The sequence below is a fragment of the Thamnophis elegans genome, chromosome 4 (genome assembly GCF_009769535.1).
Source record: "Thamnophis elegans isolate rThaEle1 chromosome 4, rThaEle1.pri, whole genome shotgun sequence".
Lineage (NCBI taxonomy): Eukaryota > Metazoa > Chordata > Lepidosauria > Squamata > Colubridae > Thamnophis > Thamnophis elegans.
Genome location: NC_045544.1, coordinates 63,802,168 through 63,823,714, shown reverse-complemented (window position 1 = coordinate 63,823,714; position 21,547 = coordinate 63,802,168). Strand labels below are relative to the sequence as shown.

Sequence of the window (21,547 nt, the reverse complement as noted above, 5' to 3'; positions counted from 1 at the left end):
TGAGGCAGCCCCGTGGTTGGTTCACCCTCGCCGGCTTTCTGTCTCCTCGGCTCGTCGGTGGCCCTGGGCTGCCCCGCGTCGGAGAGGGCGTTGAACCGCAGCCTCGCCTCGCCTCCGCCCGCTCCCCAGCCGCAGTGGCCGCTCCTCCGCTTCATTCCCGTCTAGCAGAGGGCGAAGCGAGAGGCTGCTGCTCCCGCCGCCTTTTGCGCACTCCTGACCCTTCTTTCCAAAGCAGCAGGTTCCGGCGTTGCCTGGCATGGCCCTGGCTTGAACGGCGTGGGAAAAGATGCTCCCGGGGAGGCAGCAGCAACAGCGCCCGGGCGGCTGGGACCGCTGCAGGGTCAGCGAGAGACTGCAAGCCGCCCTGGCCGGCCTCCAGGAACTCCAGGTGCTGCGGGAAAAACAGCGGGCGCTGGTGAGCGAGGCTTTGGCCATGCAGCGGCCAGGCGAGGAGAGCCAGGCACAGAACAAGGAGCAGCGCCTGGAAGCCACCCTCACCGCCCTGAAGGAGCAACTGGTAAGGGAGCCGCTGCGGAGGCTCCTGGGTCACGGAATGCCCTTGGTTCGCGAGTGGGGTGGCTGGGTGGGGAAGAACCGCAACGCGCCCACGACACGCGCGACTCGGCTGCTCTCTGGCCAGGTAAGCGCGCCCCGGCTGGCTCTCGGCGCAGGCGGGCAGGCAGAGGCTTTGTAGCCGGCAAGCTTTCGAAGGAGGACGCCTGGCGGAAAACCGGCAGGGTCCTGGTCGGTCATTGTTCGCTACTCCTGGTTGTATGGAGCTCCCTTGCCTATTCTCTTGCCATGAGAGGTATCCATGTGTAGATTCCCCACCCCCCAAAATAAAAGGATTGTCCCTGTTAGAAAATCCATTATTTCTGGGCTGAACGAGGAGGGAAATCTTTCGTTCTTGTTTGCACAGACGGATTTCGAGGGGAGGTATTGTTAACAGCCTACCTCTCTGCTCGAAGTAATTGTATTTTAATAGTAAGTTTCCTCCGCACCTGCAGTCTCTCTCTGCTCAGTTGCACAATCTTTGTCCTCGCCCTCTTATTTAGGTTTTATCTGTTAGATCTTTACTATATAAATAGAATGTATCTATAATGTAATACACATATATAATACACACCCACCCTATTTTAATGGTAACCATTAAAAAAGGGAAGGCTCTTGGGTACCTTATAAAAGAACACCAGGGTATGTTCTCACATGTTCAGAAAAGAAGTATATATGTGTCTGCATTTGAAGTTAAGAATATTCAAATTCTCCAGTGTAATGATTTATGATAAAGGAGCATTATTTAGATGAGAATCCAATCTCTTAAAATTGCAGTCATATAATAATCCTGGGGCGGTCCTTGTTATCTTCCTTCCCCATCTAAGAGGTCTATGTATTTTCCCAAGTAAATGTATAGCAATTTAGCCACAATGTGAGATTGTCATCCATAACAACGTGCTTTCTGTCTGTTGCATTTTTTTAACCACAAATGTGAATTCTGTACAAGAAAATATTGAAATAACTCTGAATCTGAGTATAGCGGTAGGGTTCCATTAGCTACATGTTTTGACTTGGATCTGGCAGACTCTTGATGTCAGTGAGAAAGTACCCATGGGTAAGTAGACTTGGATGGTAAATTGCCCCTTTGATCTACTCCACCCATTATTCAATATCTTTTTTTTTTAAAAAAAGTTTCAGACTGCAATTCCATGGGCATTTGCAAGTAAGTCCTACTGTATTTAATGGGGAGAAAGCTTACCATCCGATTGAGCAATCAGACACTACTAAAGTGGAATGTGAATTTTGTGATGCAACTTTCAAGAAAAGGATAAGGGCCATCCTTTTATACCAAAGTGAGGTGGGAAAGGAGAGCTTTTGGTCATTTGATGTCATTACCCTCAACAGGACTGAAATCTAAGCACAAAGAGCATCCTATGAACGCTGACTCAAAAGTAAATGCAACTGATTGGGACTTATGTTACCCTGTGAAGCCTGGCTGAAAATTATTTATTTATTTTATTTATTTCATCATCATGTATTAGACAACATGTATGTATGTATGTATATATGTATGTATGTATGTATAAACATAATTTTGGATACATGAAATGGATATGAATAAAAAGAAACATTAAGACAGGGACAGTAGGCATATTGGTGCACTTATATACAGTTTATAAGGTAACATTAGGTTTATTAGAAGAGACTGATAAGAAATTCTCTTTTTTGGGGATGTTGTGGCAATTCTCAATCTTTTTATTTCTTCTTCCACAGCCATACGTTATATTGAAATATAAAACCATTCAGTTTTCAGTTTTAGTTTGAGGTTTTGTTTGTTTATTTTCTAGTTATTCCAAGTATGATTTCTGAGTTTAAAAAAATGAAGCTCATTTCTCATTCCACGTTCTAATTAAATTTTATTCTGGTGCACAAAATCCACTGGGATGATTCCAGATCACACCGACATTCTTTCAATACATGTACATATTATTTGACTTCCTTTCCATACAAATATATTTTATTGATAAAATAAAGGTATTTTATGCACAGGAACAGCAATCAACATCTTTCCATATAAATAACTTTTCTCTTACTTCACATAATTTAATATATGTGAGGATTTTTAATGAGATTTCAAACATGTTTATATTTTGCTGTATGTGTGTGTATGTATATCTGTGTGTATATGTTTGTGTGTATATGTGTATGTGTGTATGTATGTATATGTGTGTATATGTGCATATATATGTGTGTGAAATATATATATTTCTGTCTTGGTGTTTGAAGAAGTATGAAGAGTTATGATAATTGGAAAAATTAGGAAGCAGTCCACATCATACTGAAATCAGCCATTAAGCTGCTAAAATGCAAACGTCACCCTTTGCTCTTAAAAAAAAACCTCTAACATTTTAGCAGATGTCTGGAGATTGATCACAATCTCTGATTCCTTGAAGGTACTACACAGTATTCCAGTGTAGGACGATCTGCACATTTTTTTAAAATAGAAAAAAAAAGGATTCAGGGTAATCTAACCTTAATTTGACTAACTTCTAATGCAGCTGTTTCCAGTGTGCTGCCTCTTAAATATATCAAAATTATAAACTCCAGTATATTCAGCCAATTTGGGCATAAAAGGCAGGCAGGTCTTATCAATCTCATTGGATGGTTCTTAAAAGACAGACTTTGTCCTGTGAAAGGGAAAATAATTTCTTATCCTAAAAAAGTGTGTGAAATAGCCTTGGACCATGACTTCTATTGGAGAGGCTTGATCAAGTCACTCTCAGTTTAAGAGAACATAGGGGTTATTCTGAAGCAGAGCCATTTTCCTCAGCATCAAGAGAACAAAGTAAGGTGTCTGCTGTATCATCAAAATCAGGAAATGCCTTTATTAATATCAGCTAAGAATTTAAACATTTGTTGGTAAGTTGTCAAAATCCCTGGATCTCTGAGATGTTACAGCATGCAGAGGGGAAGAGGGTGGGATGGAGCAGAGAAAAGGCACAATCTTAAATGGATTAGTGTCTATCCCTAGGTGTTGTCATGCAGGTTTTGGGTTACATTTAGAACTATTGAGAGAGCAGTCACCAATCAAATTCACTTTGTGTCAACCTTCTTATCTTGCTTCAAATAAAGTAATGAGTCAGACCAAGAATATGAGAACAAACCCACCCAGCTATTGGGTCTTTCAAACAGGCAAACAAGACTGTGTAAGGTTTCTTAGTTCTTTTTTCTTCAAGTTTACTTATTTGAAATTTTATTCGTATATTTAAACTTCACAGTAGAGTGTAGCCATGGGAATATTGTTAGATATTCAAGTTTTGTTTAATAAATGGTATGTATATACTATTTTAATATAGAGTTTCACATTACTTCACATAGATTATACAGAAATAATCACATAGATTATTTCTGTATACTCTCAAGTAATTTTGTTCAATATTTTGATCATCATATGATAAGTGATTTTGAAAGATTACTTAGTAAGTGGATGACCAAAACAATATAAAATATACTTTGCTTATATATTTATTTATAATATTTACTATATGATGTGAACTTATAGTCTTATATATTCTTTGTGGTGTTTCCTATCTATTGGGGGGGGGGTGTAGCACAGTGAAGGCAATGGACCTACCTAAGTGCTTTGTGTTATTGGTAGAGTCAACTAGTTCTTCTGACAGATGCACAAATAGGGGGTGTTGCCCTATATTCATATAATCCAGCTATCTTAGTCAATGATGAAATTCATTTTTTTTACTACAGGTTCTGTGGGTGGGGCTTGGTGGGTGTGGCAGGGGAAGGATACTAAAATCCCCATTCCCTCCCCACTCTGGGGCCAGCCAGAGGTGGTATTTGCCAGTTCTCCCAACTATTCAAAATTTCCGCTAACAGTTCTCCAGAACCTGTCAGAACCTGCTGAATTTTGCCCCTGCTTTTAGTCTATTGAACTGTTTTGGGTTTTCACTTACCCTCTCTTTCCATCAGTAATGTGCAGGCAGGGGAGACAGCCTCACCACTGTCATCATGAAAATAAAAAAAAATTAAAAGGAAAAAGGCTGAGGTAATTGCTGCCAGAGTCACAGTGGATGACTCTGCTTAGTGCTTAACTGTTTAAAAAAGCCTCTAAAAAGTGCCCTCTACAGGAGGAGGCGGGAGAACCAAGTGCCTCATTTAGTCTGACTTTATGATCACTTGAACAGAGCTAAGCAAGGGTTAAAAGCTGAAAAATTCCTTATGTAGATGAGGCACGTGGTTCTCTTGCCTCCTCCTGTAGAGGACACTTTTTTTAGAGGCTTTTTTAAACCTTTAAGCAGGATCATCCATTGGGGACTCTGGCAACAGCTAACCCAGCCTGACCTCAGCAGCGCTTGCCTTTTTCTTTTTATATTTTTACATTTTCATGATGGCAGGCAAGAGCAGAGTTGAAATCCTCTGTGATTGTGAAACAGTTGGAAAAGGTATGTGGGTTGGGGGAGGGGGAGGAATTCAAAATTAATGTAATTTGTAAGTAATTGTAAGTAATGTGTGTGTGTGTGTGTGTGTTTGTTTGTTTCTTCACTCAGAGGGAAGGGGGTAGGAGAGGCAGGGAGGGCAGCCTGCCAGCTTTTTTTCTCTGTGTCGGGGCAGCCCACCAGCAGAGGCGGGTCTTTTACCCGCCTCTGCTGGCGGGCTGGTGCCTTCTTTCTTTTGCTGCAAAAGGAAAAAAGCAGCTTTTGCCTGCCCCGCCGCTATGACGGACATAGCGGCAGGGTGGGCAAAAGCCACTTTCAAGAAAGTGGCTTTTGCCCGCCCCACTGCTATATCCGACATAGAGATGGGACACCTCTATGTTGGACATAGCGGCAGGGCGGGCAAAGCCACTTTTTTTTTGCCCGCCCGGCTGTCCGACATGGAGGCGTGCCGCTTTTGCCCACTCTGCCGCTATGTCCAACATAGCGGCGGGGCAGGCAAAAGCCACTCTCTTTCTTTTTGCCTCACCAGCCATAAACCTCACCACACGTCACTGCTTTCCATACATAAACTATAGGATGAAATGGGATCCCCATGTTAGTCAATTAGAAAAAAGGTATCATTTTCAGGGGTTTGTGGTATAATAGTCTGAATATCTCTGAAGGTACCTCTTGGTAACCTTTTAGTTGTCTCTACTTGGCAATTTAGAAGAGAAACACCCCTTCCCCTGTTTCTGCCTATTTAGATAGAATAGATTGAATTTGCACAACTGCTTCTGTTGCTTCTTCCCTTTTTAAAAATAAGAAATGTGTCCCCAAAGAAGAATTCAATCAAAATGTTATAAACTTCAGTCTCTCCCAGTCTCTCCAAATCTCAGTAATTACACACTTCAGTAAGCATTGAGCTAATTCAGATCTCCCAGATCCCTCCCTCCTTATTGGTGTTAGACATAGCCATTAATTATCCATCAGGTGTGACACATGCAAAGAGTATTCACTACAAGGGAGTAGCTTATCAGAAGGCATTGGGGAGTGAAAATTGACTTTAACCTTCATGAGATTCTTAAATCCCACCTGGGAAGCTTTGAAGCCAGCATATTTTGATTAGAGTCAAAATGGCAGCACAGATGTACTACCAATCTTTTGATTACCTGCCATTGATAATATTAATGGATAACCCCACTACATTTTATTGAATGCCAAAGAAAATAAGAGTTAACGCATTTATTGATTGCTCAATGCTGGTGGACTAGTACAAACTCCCAATGACCTCTATCTAAAACAGTTTGCTCCTATTTGATATCTGTATTTTGGTTTATAATAGCTCATTTGTTCCATGTGTATAAGATTTGAAAAATGGATGGTTAGCTGATGAAGATTGAGCAGATAATTAGCTGAGAAAGGGGTTGAAGGAAAAGACTTCACAGTGTTCCCATTATTGCAAAGGTTTCATATACATCGGTAGTCCAATGTTTTGCTTGCTTCTAAATCCGATTCAAGGTGATGTTTATCATGATTAAAGCCCTTCATGGAATGGGACTAGGCTGCCTGAGAACTATCTTATACTTATTTCATTGACCCATCCCATTCAATCAGGGAGGGCATATTTCAGATCCCATTGGCTAAAGAATTTAAGAACTGGTAGAGTCAAGGAAAAGAGCTTTCTCTGTTGTTATTATTGCCCCTCCTCTATGGAATGTCTTGCCCACAGAGACAAGGCAGATCCTATCCTCCTGGCCTTCTGGAAGTGTCAAGACCTGGCTCTGCCAACTGGCATGGGGGAATAAGAGTAGCATGCAACTTTGGGGACGTTGATGTCTTAAGGGCACTTCCTCTGCCTTTTTAAAACATTAAGCCTCTGTAAACCCTTTTTAACTTTGTTTTTAGTGCTTGGGTTTCTTTTTTTAAATTTATAAACTTCCCCAGAGTCACTTAGATGGTGTAGAAATTTGATGAACAATAAAGAAATTAGTATATTGAGCATTATTCTAAAAACACAAAGAGGAGACTACTGACTTACAGACTTTTTCAAACAATCTAAAGAGATCCTGATCAAAGTTATCAATAGCATCTGAGAGTCCTGCACAACTTAGAAGCAGGTCACACATAGTTTGTAGAGACCAATTATTACAACAGATTTTACTTCCTTTCCTGAATAGTAATTAGATTATTTCAGCTAAATTCCTACTTTTAATACTTGAGTCTTCTAAACAAGTACCTTCTAGTTCAAGTGTGTCCAGTTTCCACCCTGCTTTTCCATAAGAAGAAAAACAATAAAATTAAGGCTGCATTACTAACCAAATCCCATCATATGTGCAGTAAGCATTTGGTTTCATCATAATAACTCTGCCTTTATTTTGATGGAGTCACTCTTTATGTTTAAAGAACACAATATTAGAAAATATAGCCAGCTAAATGAGTCACCCATACTGGCAATCTTCACTACGTTTGCTACATTAATTAGGGGTGAGTTGGCCATCTAACCTGGCCATCGAACATTTTTACAGTTGTAAAACGTACCGAGCACTTGCCAGTAACATTGTTTGGGAAACAACAGTGTTAAAAATAGGAATTTAGCTGAAATAATCTGATTACTAGACAGCAGATAATATTCAGGAAGAACAGGAAGGGAAGTCAAATCTGTTTGCCCTCTGGGCAATAGCGAGAGCACAATGGCCAACCTTTCAACATTGAGATCCTTCTGCCTCTATAGATTTTGGCAGGCACTTCAAAACTTTACAGCACTGAAAGGACCAGTTATTCTTGCTGAAATTCCATCTAACCCTAAATGAGCGGGCCATGTGCTCTAGAAAAGGTAAAATGGAGCTAATGTCAAATGTCTTCAGTTTTTAGTTGATTGCTTATATCAGCAATATTTCTAAGTGTCTAAGGAAAGAAGTTTCTGGGTTTTTTTAAGCAAAGGGAGCTTTTGAAAAATCATACTTTTCATGATCTACTGCATTTTTTTTTCTCAGCTGATATTTTAAAATCATTTGCTAATGCTGCAGGTAATATTTCTGCTTGGAACTTGTCCCCACCATCTCTGTTTTTTCACTAGGCTGCTTCTCTTTGTCCTACTCTAAGCTTTTATACAAAGGCCTATTTCTTTTATCTTTTGCTTAGTGCCTAATAACTTGAAATGATTTATAAATAAACTAAAAATTTCTTGATTGACATACCAGAAAATGTATTTTCTAATGTTATTCAAGTATTCCTTGCAATTGTGTTTGCACACCTCTCCACCTTGTGTTTTATGGTAGAATATTTTGGAGGTCAACAGCTGGGCAATATTAACAAATTAATACTATCTCCCTCCAACCCCCACCCCCATGAACTAGCAATTTGGAAGACCCTAAGCTCTTAATAGCATAAGGTGCTCTAATTAAATCAAACCTTGGAGGAAAACAAAGCCTTATTGAAGCCTTCAGTACCGAGTGCTTAGCAAACATGTTGAACTACAACTCCTGTAGCTCCCCTCACTACAACAAAAGGCCATGTTTGCAACTCTTTTGGAAGGAATTAGTCCAGTATAGGTGATTTATGGAACTCTTGATGGGAATTCCAATTCCTTGTAAGGAGACTCACCCCCAAAGTTTGTGGCCAAATGTATCAGGCAAAGCCCTACTTGACTGGAACAAATGGATTTTAGGATCATCAAAAAAAATTGGTCTCAAAGGAGCAGTTTGAGCACAAGAAATACAAATCAGGAACGGATGAGAAGTATGAAGCCAACCAAACACTGATGAAGCACACCAGGCTTCATGGTAGGAAAAGTTGGAAAAGAGGAAAGGGTTTATAAGGCCAGTGTAAATAGTCTCATACTGGTTAAAGTGCTGTAAAGTTGCAAACAGATCCTGGTACAATAAATTATCCTTGAATACCTGAGAGTCCTGTGAATGCTTTCTGGCCTCTCTGCCATTAATCAGAAACCACAAAGGGAGGGATTGGCTGGCAAAACATTAATCATGAAGCAATTAATTCCAACCATGAAAACAAAATTCAGTTACTTACTTCCTGAAATCAGTAAAGCCTAAAGCTCTTTCATTCCTTTGCACATCAGAAGAGCAGTGCTTAAACAGAATAAAAAAATACGTGTATTTCGTTAGTTTGGAATGCTAGCAAGAAAGGTTATGTATTTGAATGGATTGTGTTGTGACTGGTGCCGTTGTTAGATTAGGTCTGCTAACAAAACCTGCAGGAAACTGCATCTCTCATACAGTAGTAGGAGGTTGCCAAGAATGGTATAAATCATCTTGGAAACTGCTTATTGAACAGAGAATCCATAAAGCTAATGCTTTTGCTGAACAAATGCACCTGGCCATGGAAGATGATCCTGCTGCTCAGCTTAGCAAAACACACTTTGGAAGCCCGCTAAGCACACATTTACTCTGCTATGTAAGCCACTGCAATTAAGAACTCGGCTTTTATCAGACTGCCTGACTATATGGACGTTATTACTCATATAAGTGTCAGGGTGAAGCCACAACAAATAGTCTTCTGACATTCATGTGGACCTAAATAGAAGACATCTCCACTCAAGGCAGGAAAGAAAGAAAAGTGATTGCAGGGATTGGGATGTTGGGGTGGGGAGAGGAAGTTTCCCATTTGTCTGCACACCCCTTCCACATTGGTCTACATGTAAGCAATCTGGATTTCATCTGTTAAAAAGATGTGCAAAGTTTTGAAGTTTTGCCCCCCCATCCTCCAAGCTAGGCTTCTAAGATATATTTGCTGGCTAAATCTGCAAGGTTGGTAGGGGGTGGAGTATTTAATTAGAGAGGAAAGGGGGAGTTAAATTAAGTGCTTCCTAACAAGCCACTGCTGTTCCAGATGTCAGTGCTGCTTTGCAAATGAGCGAAATTTCAGAGGGTTGAAATTTCTGAGTTTACTGCCAATCATTTCCAGCAATCATTAATTCTGCAATAGTGGAGCTGAAAGTATATGCATTTAGGCTTATGAGCTATGTGAACACACACAGAGATTCATAGACAGTCTAAAGTAGAGTTCTCCAACTTTTCTGGCTTTGCAGATGGTGGGGGAGATGGGGAAGAAGGGATGGTTCGGTGCAAGTATTGGGAAAGTGCCAACATGCACGCACAAATGGAGCACACGTGCATGCACTCACCTGATGCTTGTGAAAAGGGGATGTGTGCACCATCGCCCACCATTTTGGGCAGCCCAGTTTTGAACAGCTCACAGCCTAGTAGTGAACCATTGTTTGGGGATTGGGACCCCTGGTCTAAAGTGTGTTTTCCTAGTCCAATAAACAGCAGACTTTTTGGGATCGCATTTTATTAAAATTTTGTTGATGTAAATCCAAGGATTTTTCTCAATTTGAATAGAACATTTGTTTTGTTTTGGAGAGGGGAAATTTGCTTTTTTTAAAAATGCTTTAAAACAGTTTTTACCTTCCAAGGAAGGCAATACTGGAAGCTTTTCCTCTAGAAATACGTATATTAAGCAAGAATTATTGTCTGTAAGGATATAAAATTAGTAACTTTATGGGCTTTCTCCAGATTTTCTAAAATCAATGGAAGCCTTTCTTAGCAGCTGAAAGGAAATTGAAGTGCATGAATGAGAAAGAATCTGCATAATCCATAAATTGGAATTAGTAGATTGCTTAGGGAGGAGAAAAAGGAATATTTTGGTATCCTTGTGCCTTAGATCACAGAGGATTTTGGAAGTGTCTCTCCCCCATTTAAAATGTCTATTTATTTATCTGTTTGTCTGTCTAATTTATGTTTCACCCATTTTAAAGATTAACTTTGAGCAGTGTACAGCTTCAGATATTTTGGTTGTCATCAAGATGGTTCACTCAAGTCCCCGAGTTTCTGAAATGGTTTATTAATTAAATAAAAGTGGAGGTTCTACAGATAGAACTTCAAAATGTATTAATGAATTATCATTATGAATTATTTGCATGGTCCTTCCATACTCAGTTTTACCATCAAAGTCATCAATTTTAACTCTCATAGAATCCAGTCAATTTTCTGTGATTAGAAGCTACTAGTCTTCCTATTTTGTTCTGCCTTTGTGCTATTTCTTCAAAGATCGGACTAGTCCTAGAAGATGGGAATATTGAGTTGGTCCTACAGAGCCAAAAGAAACTGAACATCTTCCCTTTCCCCTATGAACAGTCACGGCTAAGGAGACAAGATGTGGGACTGAAAACTCATCTGGATCAATTGGACCAGCAGATCAGTGAACTGAAGTTGGATGTCGGCAAAACTTCCATTGAATATCTTGATAGTGATAGTAGGCCCAGTTCAGGTAATTGGATGATTTTTTTCCCCTTTTCTTCTACTATGAACATTTTTTTATTATTTACAGTGGCAAATACAGTAAAAGAATGATAACACAAAATGTAATCCATATAAAGGAACTTTATTGGTAAGGAACAGGTTACCATATGTCTCCCAAGCTTCCTGTTCCAGCCCCTGAGCCCCTGCTGATTGTGCTCTTGAAGTTAAGTGACAAAATTGACTATTTGGTGGGGCATCGCCAAGTGAAGGGCAAAAGGAGATCTTCACACTTCTTCACTCATCCAAACTCTTCCACTTCCGTTAGCACCATTCTGTCCTTTGCCTTCCCCTTGCTGCAACTTGGAAGTATAAAATAGAACAGAACAGAATAGAATAGAATTCTTTATTGGTCAAGTGTGATTAGACACATAAGGAATTTGTCTTTGGTGCATATGCTCTCAGTGTACATAAAGACAAAAAAATAGAATAAAATAGAATACATTCCTCAAGAATCATAAGATGGATTGATAATTATAGTAATAGTAAAAACACTGAAAGACGAGATGGTTATGTAGATTTTCACGGCTGTAGGTATGCTGGTCTTGTTGTATTTGGGTCTTTTCCCGTGTAAGATTGAGATTGTCTTGGCAACGTTTCAGCAAGGTCTCACTCGCCATCTTCAGGCTGGAGTTTTTAGCTTAAAGCGTGGTTGGAGCTGCCGTCCAGCCTGAAGATGGCAAGTGAGACCTTGTTGAAATGTTGCCAAGACAATCTCAATCTTACATGGGAGAAGACCCGAATACAACAAGACCAGCATACCTACACCCGTGAAAATCTACGAAAAATATATATATATATATATATATATATATATATATATATATATATATATATATATATATATATATATATATATATATATATATATATATGTAGGTCTCTAGTTGTTCGGGTTTTCTCCCGCGTAGAATTGGAGATGTCTTGGCGACGTTTCGACGAAGTCACATTCGTCATCTTCAGGCTGCTGCTGACTACTTCAGGTTTGGTGTTTCCAGGAGTAGTGTGGGATCAGTTAAAATTTAATCCCCTACCAGCAGTTATAAGGAACAAAACAGCCAAGATCCCACACTACTCCTGGAAACACCAAACCTGAAGTAGTCAGCAGCAGCCTGAAGATGACGAATGTGACTTCGTCGAAACGTCGCCAAGACATCTCCAATTCTACGCGGGAGAAAACCCGAACAACTAGAGACCTACATACTAACACCCGTGAAAACCTCAGAAAATAAATATATATATATATATATATATATATATATATATATATATATATATATATATATATATATATATATATATGCACACACACACAAACAAAGGTGCCTTATTTTCTAAGTTTCTGTTTTTAGCATTGAGTACCAATCTTGCTTAACCAATCGTGCCCTTTACAACTGTTGAGCAATATTTTCCATAATTTTCCAGCTATACACATAGCTGAATGTTATAAGAGGAAATAAAATTCCCATAAATATTCTTCTCAGTCTATTATGTGGTGTGTGGGGTTTTTTTTTAGTTGTGGCTACTCTTCAGATATTTGAGAACTACTTGCACATTATAGATAGTCTGTTTGCTTTCGAGGAACTTGTTATCTCCATCCTGATCACAGCTAGAAGAAATAGCAGTGACTGCCTTTGCGACTCTTCCTTCTTTATATTAAACAACAAAGCTTTAGGAGACTTCTGGTTCTTTCTCAGGAGGAGACTGGTTAATAAATCCTTCATGATTCTGTAAGCCTAACTTAGCATGAATTAGACTGACCATAGGTTCATTTGTTCAGAAGTATGAAAACAAGCAAATCAAACAGAACAGAACAGAACAAAATAGAATTCTTTATTGGCCAAGTGTGTTTGGATACACAAAAGGAATTTGTCTTTGGTGCATATGTTCTCAGTGTACATGAAGAAAAAATAAAATAGAATACATTCATCAAGGATCATAAGATACAACACTTAGTGATAGTCATAGGTTACTAATAAGTAATCAAATGGAAAAAGAAATGGTTTTATGCTTTATGTTTCTTCTAGATGGACAAAGCCATAGTTAAGATTTTTTTACTCTTACTAAAGCAAATGAAACAAGCAATGGATATTGCATTGCCTTTACCCACACAGGAAGGGAGACAGCAAGCAATCTGTAAAAGTCATAAAGCACAAGTGGGCATTCTTACTTTAAATTGTGAGTGATGTGTAAACTGAGTCCCTGAGGTTCTTGCCAAACATCTGTTTTATGTGAACTGGGGAAGAGATAAAAAGGAAAATGACATTTTGGAGACTCTAAATTTGATTTGAGGACCATAGACATGGATAATTATGATAGTGACTATTAACATTTAAGAGTAAGTTATTAAAATGCAGATGCACAACTTGCAGCCTACTGGAAGATCACTTAGAGCCCCACAGAAGCCCAAATGTTGTTGCTGAATTTCAGTGATATTGAAATCTCCCAATTGCCATTGGTACATCACTCATCACTAGTCCTATCTCCATCTCCATCATTCGGTCTTGTCTTCATTCTCTTTGAAGCTACCAATCTTCATTCCATTGTTGCTTTTTTGTGCTTGGACTTGCCACCTTCCGCACCAACAACAACCAACTTTTCAATTTCACCCAACCCATCTCCAGTCTTCCCCTTCCTATTTGATCCATTCCTTTCTACTTGTGCCTTTTGCCTTATTCTTCCTTCAGTTCCCCCCCCCTTCATTTTTTTTCATGACATCTAAGACAAAAAGCCAGCTGTTATATCATAGCAAAGTCTTTTATACTTGGTTGACCCTGTAGATCTGTCATCCAACTAATCTTATATGGCATTGATTTTAAGATGATGATCATTCAGATAACAGTTATGCTCTGCTTAAAATGATCATAGGGAGGAAATAGAAAAGGCAAATCCTTTCATGGATGAGGACCTGTCTTTTTCAATTCATTAAATGAATACAATTAATGCAACTATAAATAAAACAAAGATTGTTTCTGTGCTTTAGATGTATCTTTCATTTCATTTCCACTCCATTTCTGTTGGTCCTACTTTTGCCGATTTTGGAGCACAGGATCAAAATGCTTTTCTCCTGGAGTGTCACACAAAACGTGCTCACCTGTGTATGACAGTTTTGGACATTTCCAGTCAAAGACATAATTTTTCAGATTTTCCCTCACTGACCGATTTTTTTAATGAGAAAAGCCAGAAGCAGTGAGAAAACTTGGGAGACTTAGAAGTATAAGACCAAAATGTCTAATTCACCATTGCAAAATTTTGTGAATGAGGGACAAGCAGAAATTTTGTCTGAAAGCACCTGGTTTTTTTCTCTCTCGCAGTACTCTCATCTATGAAATGGAAGAGAAGGAAGTGCTCCAACTGAACCTTCTGCTATGCAGTTTATTTGTTCTCTGTAAACCAGGAAATTTTTTTTTGATTCATCAGGTTTTTATGATCTGAGTGATGGTGGCTCCTGCTCTCTGTCTAATTCCTGCACATCTGTCTTCAGTGAATCCATTTCCTCCTCCCATGCCAGTTTGTTACCAAGTTCTCAGCTCTCCAAAACCCATCTCAGCATCTTTGATTACCGACCCAAATCTGCAGATGAAACCACAGTGCGCACCCAGTTCCAACAGGAGGGACCTCATAGCGGTGATGGATGCCAAAGCAAAGCTTGCCTAGATGTTTCAGGCACTCCAAGCAAATCCAGACCAAGGCCTGTTTCTACTGGTAAGTATCGCAGGTTCTTTGGACCTTGATTAGAAAGGGAAATAGTTTTCTTTTTATCCTTGCTATTATTGATTAAGATGATAATGCATGTGCTATTTTGTATTGAGGCTGTAGTTATGTAGTCTTTTATTCTAAAGAAGTAACAGGATGTTGCTGAAGCTGTCCTGGATTGGACAGTGTGGGAAGTTATCTTTCATATAGCACATAGCAATATGGACAGGTTTAATTCACTTAAAGTCTCTATACTTTTAACAATTTATATCAGACAGATTTTCAGTCAGTTTAGCTTCTCTTGAATCAGCATGGTGTACTGCCTGAATTACTGTCTGGTCTTCAGTTTGGGCCAGAAGCTTGGAACTTCAATATCTCTACTCAATAACATCAAAGATAAACAAACCTAGCAGCCACACTGCATAGTCCAAATTGTTGACATGTTTCTATGGTGTTCACATCATGAAATACAGTTCTTAAACTTAATCCAGTTTCATCAAAGCAGAATGCTTTGAGTTGAATTTAAGTCTAATTTATTTTATAGACATTGATTTCCCACTGCCTTTCCAGATTTGTGTGTGTGTGTGTGTGTGTGTGTATTTCTGCTCTCATGTACTGTGTCCTTATATCTCCAAGTAGTCTCCCATCTAAGTACTAATATCTGCTTTTTCACTGACTGTTTTGTTTCAATGTCTTGGAAACAGCAGGTACTTTGAGTCTGTACTTAAAAACCACACAGCCCATAACTTTAATCACACTGGTGGAATTCTAAAAACATTCTGTCCTAGATGTAAGGAGAATAGCTGACTCCTTCCGATAAGAGGTACATGTTGGTGAGATATGTGTACCTATTGGAGATGAGCAAAGATGTGATTCTTCTGAACTACTTTGGAGGTCATTTAAACCTCCAGGATTGTGCAGGAAGTACATAAAGTTGGAGGGGCTGTTCAATGCAGAATGTTTGCACTAAGTAACTAAATAGTCTTAAGGGCACAGTTACACTAGAACTGAGTAAAGTGCCAGAAATAATAAAGAAGGATGCATAGCAAGAAGAGGAAATGTCTGTTTTTATTAAGCCTTCCAACTTACTCAGTTAGAGCAAGCTGGAATTAATTAGTTACTGTATAGTTTTTACCCACTTTGCTCTGCAAAAGAAATAATGCAGCTGCTGCCCATATCAATAAACTTCTTCCAAAATTGGCCAATACTGTCATGAAATGGAGCTATCTGGGCCTGCTTCTTGTATCAACTAAAGCATTTAAACTTACAGTTACACAGAAGATTTGCCTTGGTTACCTCCTTCGCCCATTGATTAGTGTCAATATGGAATTTGAGCTTCACAATCTTGAGCGTAAGGAAAGTCAAGAAAGCAGTTGTTGGCTTGTTTGATTCTAATGTGATGTGGCTATCTGGCAAATGAAATTCGCTCAGATCTGCTCTGACTTGGATTGTGACTGAGAGGTGACTATTGTTCTGTCTCCAATCTACTCTTTTTTAGGGAAGATTGTAGAGAAAATAGTTGGTCTACAGTTGATAAAAACCCTGAAGAAAGCACTTTATCTAGATCCATTTCAGTCAGGCTGGGATTCATATGGAGAGAGTTTTGAACATGCTTGTAGATGACCTATGGTGGAACCAGAATGGATATGCTGCAATGCTGCATCCATCCTCGTTCTTCTTCATATGGATTTCAATACCATTGACTATGGTATCATTCTGGGAGAGCTCCTGGGGTAAGAAATTGGGGGGGGGACATTTTAGGGGCTTCTTCCTTTTGGGCTGGTTTCTGGATGTTGGTTTGAGAGGTTATTGTCTAAGTCCCTCCTTTGTGGGGTGCTACAGAGTTTGACTCTCAATCCTGTTCCTTTTTCCTACATGAAACCACTATGGGAGGCTATTTGCTGTTTTTGGGGTTCAATATAAAACCAGCCAAGTGAGGCTATATGAGTGGATGGAGGAGGAACCATCCAGGGCTCAATCATACCAAGACTGAGTTCCTGTGGATATTAGGTTCTACAGAGTAAAGAAGATGACTTTGCCTGAGATATGCAAGCTCCCTTATCAAAACAACAGGGGGTGAAAAATAAGTAAAGCCCACAAAAAATGGTAATACTCTGAAGAGACTTAGATAGACACCTCCATAATTCACAGGTGTATAAGCAGGGGAGGGAGTACAACACAATCACATCTGCAGGTTTATTTTATTATACCCAGTGTCGATAAAAGTAATTTTAGCTATTTGGTGGAATTGATTTCCTGGTCTGATCTATTGAGGCTGACACAGGACCATCTAGATCTTGGGAGATTCCATCTTTAACCTTGAATGGAATAGGACTTCCCCATTCAAGAAAAGTGTACAGTTAGTGATCTTCCTAAATACACAGTTCCTGCTCCATCAGCAGGGGACAGTTATGGCCAGGAAAGTGCACAGCTTCATCTGATATACCAACTGAACCCTTTCCTAGATGGGGAAGCTTTTGTAAATAACCTAGTCTCTTCACAGCATGTTTATTGCAGTGTGTTTGACATGGGGCTGCTCATGATGATCACTCTGAACATGCAATTTGTCAAAAAATGCAGAAGTACAGGCAGTGATGGTCATGCCTGGGTATGCCCATGTGATATGAGTGATTCAGAGTGCTGGCTATGACCCATAAAGTCCTTCTTGGCATTGGGCCTGGTTATTTGAAGGAGTACCTAAACAGCCTACTGGATTAATCTGACAAGATTGGCACATTTAAGGTTTCTTCAGTTAATAGCAGTAGACTTATATACCGCTTCATAGGGCTTTCAGCCCTCTCTAAGCGGTTTACAGAGAGTCAGCATATTGCCCCCAACAATCTGGCTCCTCATTTTACCCACCTCGGAAGGATGGAAGGCTGAGTCAACCCTGAGCCGGTGAGATTTGAACCGCTGAACTGCTGATCTAGCAGTAGCCTGCAGTGCTGCATTTAACCACTGTGCCACCTTGGCTCTTCTAAGCTCTGCCATCTATTGGGACTCCAGCTGCATGTCTTCGCCACATGGCAGCTGCTTTCTGGAGTAAGATCTAGAGGGTTACCATATTGGTGGCATTCCAGAGAACATTAAAACCCTTGGCTATTGTCCCAAGATCTGAGCTAGTGCTTTGCTGAGTATATATGTCTGTTATTGCTGACCCGATTCATCCCTTTCTTTACAGTTTTATTTTGATTCTGTACTTGCTATTTTTCTCTTCTGCTGGGAGACACCCAGAACTGATTAGAGCTAGAAGCCATCTAAATTGAATAAGTTAATTTTAAAAAACCATTTTAAAAAGAATATTAAAATCTAACACCACCACCATCCAATATATTAAAAGGGCAACAAGTCTACACCATCCATGTTGCCCTCCCTATCTGGTTCACAGGTTAAGAATGAGTTTCTGTATTAGGGAAACCATATTTGTAGGTAGATCTCTGTGTAACTTAGAACATGGCTTAGGACATTGCTCAGACTGAAAGGCAGTGTAGAAATTGGATGAAAATGGTTGCTTATGTCCTTTATGTCCTTTACCCATTTCAGATAGAATCAGTGATGAGTCCTACTCATCTACTACAGATTGCTACTCATTTGTGCAAGGAAAACTGTAGAATAATTCTAATGCAGCATGAGGTTCTCCAAGTGACCCAAGGCTTATATATAACCCAATACAGTTATAACTCTATTGAAGGAACTCTATTAGAACTTCTATACCATATTTTCACTGTTTCTTGAATCATTTCAGACTTCACTTTCAGACATTTGCATACTTTTCTGGTATTGAGAGATATAATACTGCATGCATGGCAAAAGATGAACCAACCCGTAGAAAATCTTGAACACAGGTTTATTCCACCATTACTATTCCTGTGGAATAATGAATGTTTGGGGAATGAGTGTTAATTTTATTTTAAAGGTTCATATGTATTAATTGCATTGTAAAAGCTTAAATTGGTGTGTGTTGCAGTAAAGCCAGGACAGGAATGGTTTGTCAAATGAATTCCACAAGTCATTCTTAACACAGGGGCTTTGTCACAAATGAGGAGCATCTATGCTTGGATGCCTTCTGGAAAACAGAGGCACATGCTTCATACATAAGGAGGAATGGGATGCAGTGTAACACTTTGCCTTTGTGTCATGCACAAACTTCACTGATCTCAAAAGATCATCATGTCATTGCCTTGCATTGATGCTCACTTAAAGGGATAGAAACAGCAAAGATGTTACTTTCTGTTAACTCTTTTTGTGAAATTCTGTCTTCTCCTCAGGTGACCTTGAAAGACTCAACTTGGTGGATGCTGGATTCCCAAAAGTCACTGACCTCAAGGCCTCTCCCCAGCTTGGTTCAGGAGGAGAAGTCCAATTTTACTGCATGGACCCCAAATACCAAAGCAATTTGGTCTCCAAAAGTGGGAACGATGTGTATCCTTATCCTAGCCCTCTTCATGCAGTTGCTTTACAGAGTCCCCTTTTCTCCCTGGCAGAATCAGAGGGCCGCCCTTTACTTAAAGGTGCACCTCATTTCATGGGGCCCAGTTTGATTAAGACTCGGCCACTTATGGAACTCAGGCCAGGGGGTTATATCAACAAACTGCTGCAGCTGACACGCAGCAAAGGAAACTATCCTGCCAGCTATCCTGCCGAGTTCAGTGAGAAAGGTCCAGCAAAGAATCAGCCACTCACAATGCTCCAGAGACTCATTATTATCCCCAGTCCTGGTGGAGTGAAAATTAACAGCAGCAGCAGCAGCAGCAGCCAGCTGGAAAAACAGAGGGCCCCACTGCCTTGTAATAAAGGCGATGGGAAGCCACCAAGGGACGTGCCTGAAGGGGAATGTGCCAAACAGACAGAGATTGTGCATAGTGTGAATGTAGAGCAGGCAGGTTCACTGGCTGACACAGAGTCTTCACCAGCTGTGAATGGCTCTTACCCTGCTAAGCCATCTGTGTGGGACTCTCCTGTCACTGAAGCTGGGGAAAGCAGCCTGGAACGCAGCTCTTCCTGCTCCCCGTTTGGAGTGGATGATTCCAACTTGAGCCTCCCAAACACCTGGGTTGCTTCTGCCAAAAAATCTCACAAGAAATCCCTGAGAGCCATAAAGCCCGAAGAACCTGAGTCTGCGCCTCAGGAGGAATTGGTGCACGCCAAGTTCATCCCTACCGAGTCCCATCAAGTTCGAGTCAGGTTTGCCAATTCTAAGGTGAAGCCTGTGAAGATGAAGAGGAGGAATAGTGAGAAGGTGCTGAGGCCGGGGAGGCAGGTGCTTTATGTGGAGAAGCCACGTGGGGTTCACCAGCTTGCTGCCAAATTGCCTCTTGAGTGGAGTCTGTCTCAGAGACAGCTCAGGGGAAGGCATCTAATTCGGAGGCCTACCTTTGCAGGGGAAAGTACTGGGAGATCCTGCTCTGAGTCCAGTCTGTATCCTGTGCCATTCGGCATCCCTCAAACACTCTCCAGGTCTGAACTCTGCAGAGCGTCTGCTAATGCCATGTATTCCTTTGAAGCAGCTTATTCTGACCCCATGATTAAAAAAAAGCAGCGCAAATGGCAATCCACAGTGGAGATCTCAGCAAAAACCCAAGTTTCCAGCCTTTCTAGTAGCCTTGCCTTGGGACCACCGAAACAGGGAAAGAGAGCTGGGATTTTGCGTACTGTAACCATGAGAGCCGAGTCCAAAAAAGGCTTCCCTCTTCATCCAGGGGCCTACGCCAAAAGTGAGTCTGACCATTCAGAGTATTCTGCTGAATGTGCATCACTTTTCCACTCCACCATTGCAGAGACCAGTGAAGGAGAAATTAGTGACTATACAACCAACCGCTTTGGGGACAGTGAATCCAGTGATAGTGATTCAGAGGAGGGCAGTAGCAGCAGCAGCAGCAGCAGCAGCCTGACTCTTGATTATGCCGATGAGATCCATGAGCATGAAATGATCTGGCCCACATCTACAGGCAAGCAGGCAGCCGCTGGTCAAGCCTTGGCCAAGCCTCTACCACCAGTGCCCAAACTCTGCCGCATCAAAGCATCAAAGGCTCTCAAGAAGAAAATTAGGAGATTCCAGCCTAGTTCCCTGAAAGTGATGACCATGGTTTAAAAAGAGATGAAGATTGTTCAATCAGCTGCTTGTGTCCCCGTTTGCAAAGCCAAGGAAGATTGGTACTGTAAAGGATTCTTGGATCCTAGATTTCAAGTCAAGGTGGTTGTTGTCGGTTTTTTTTTTTTTTTTTTTTTTTTGCATTTGTTTAATGCCTGTCTAAATGACACTGTGTTCCTTTTTCTGTTCTGTAAGTGTGTTTCCGTGGCTTCATACCTACCCTACTTCATTCCATTCTAATAGCTATTAAGTGTTTAGATTATGTGTCCCATTCATCCAAGTTCTGATGAATTGAGGGAAGAATGCATAGCCTATAATGCATGGGGGAGATTTCCCAAGGTTGGCAGGTGTGTTTGTCTATGTGTGTAAGATTGCTTTCTTGCCAGAGATGGCACTGCAACGTGTTTCTTGGAAGATCACTCATTGTCAAAAGGGCTCACCTTCTCATCTTCTCTTTCCCCATAGTCATCCATATTAATGAGCAGCAAGGCAGGATACAGATTGAGAAAATGAACAAT

At 40.4% G+C, this 21,547-nt stretch overlaps 1 protein-coding gene across 1 annotated transcript; it reads left to right on the top strand.

The window, feature by feature from the left end:
* The first annotated feature begins 286 nt into the window (after window positions 1-286).
* On the top strand, window positions 287-21,029 carry DACT2 (dishevelled binding antagonist of beta catenin 2). Its single transcript, XM_032216033.1, has 4 exons — window positions 287-517; window positions 11,081-11,213; window positions 14,663-14,947; window positions 19,207-21,029. Exons 1-4 carry the CDS (start codon window positions 287-289, stop codon window positions 21,027-21,029), a joined length of 2,472 nt encoding a protein of 823 aa, XP_032071924.1.
* Window positions 21,030-21,547: the final 518 nt, after the last annotated feature.

What these genes read in the sequence shown, in the direction of transcription:
- DACT2 (XM_032216033.1), top strand. Translation starts at nt 287, where the DNA reads ATGCTCCCGGGGAGGCAGCAGCAACAGCGCCCGGGCGGCTGGGACCGC. An exon ending in TGATAGTAGGCCCAGTTCAG is followed by an intron (nt 11,214 to 14,662) that starts GTAATTGGATGA and finishes TTGATTCATCAG; the next exon opens with GTTTTTATGATCTGAGTGAT. An exon ending in ACCAAGGCCTGTTTCTACTG is followed by an intron (nt 14,948 to 19,206) that starts GTAAGTATCGCA and finishes TCTTCTCCTCAG; the next exon opens with GTGACCTTGAAAGACTCAAC.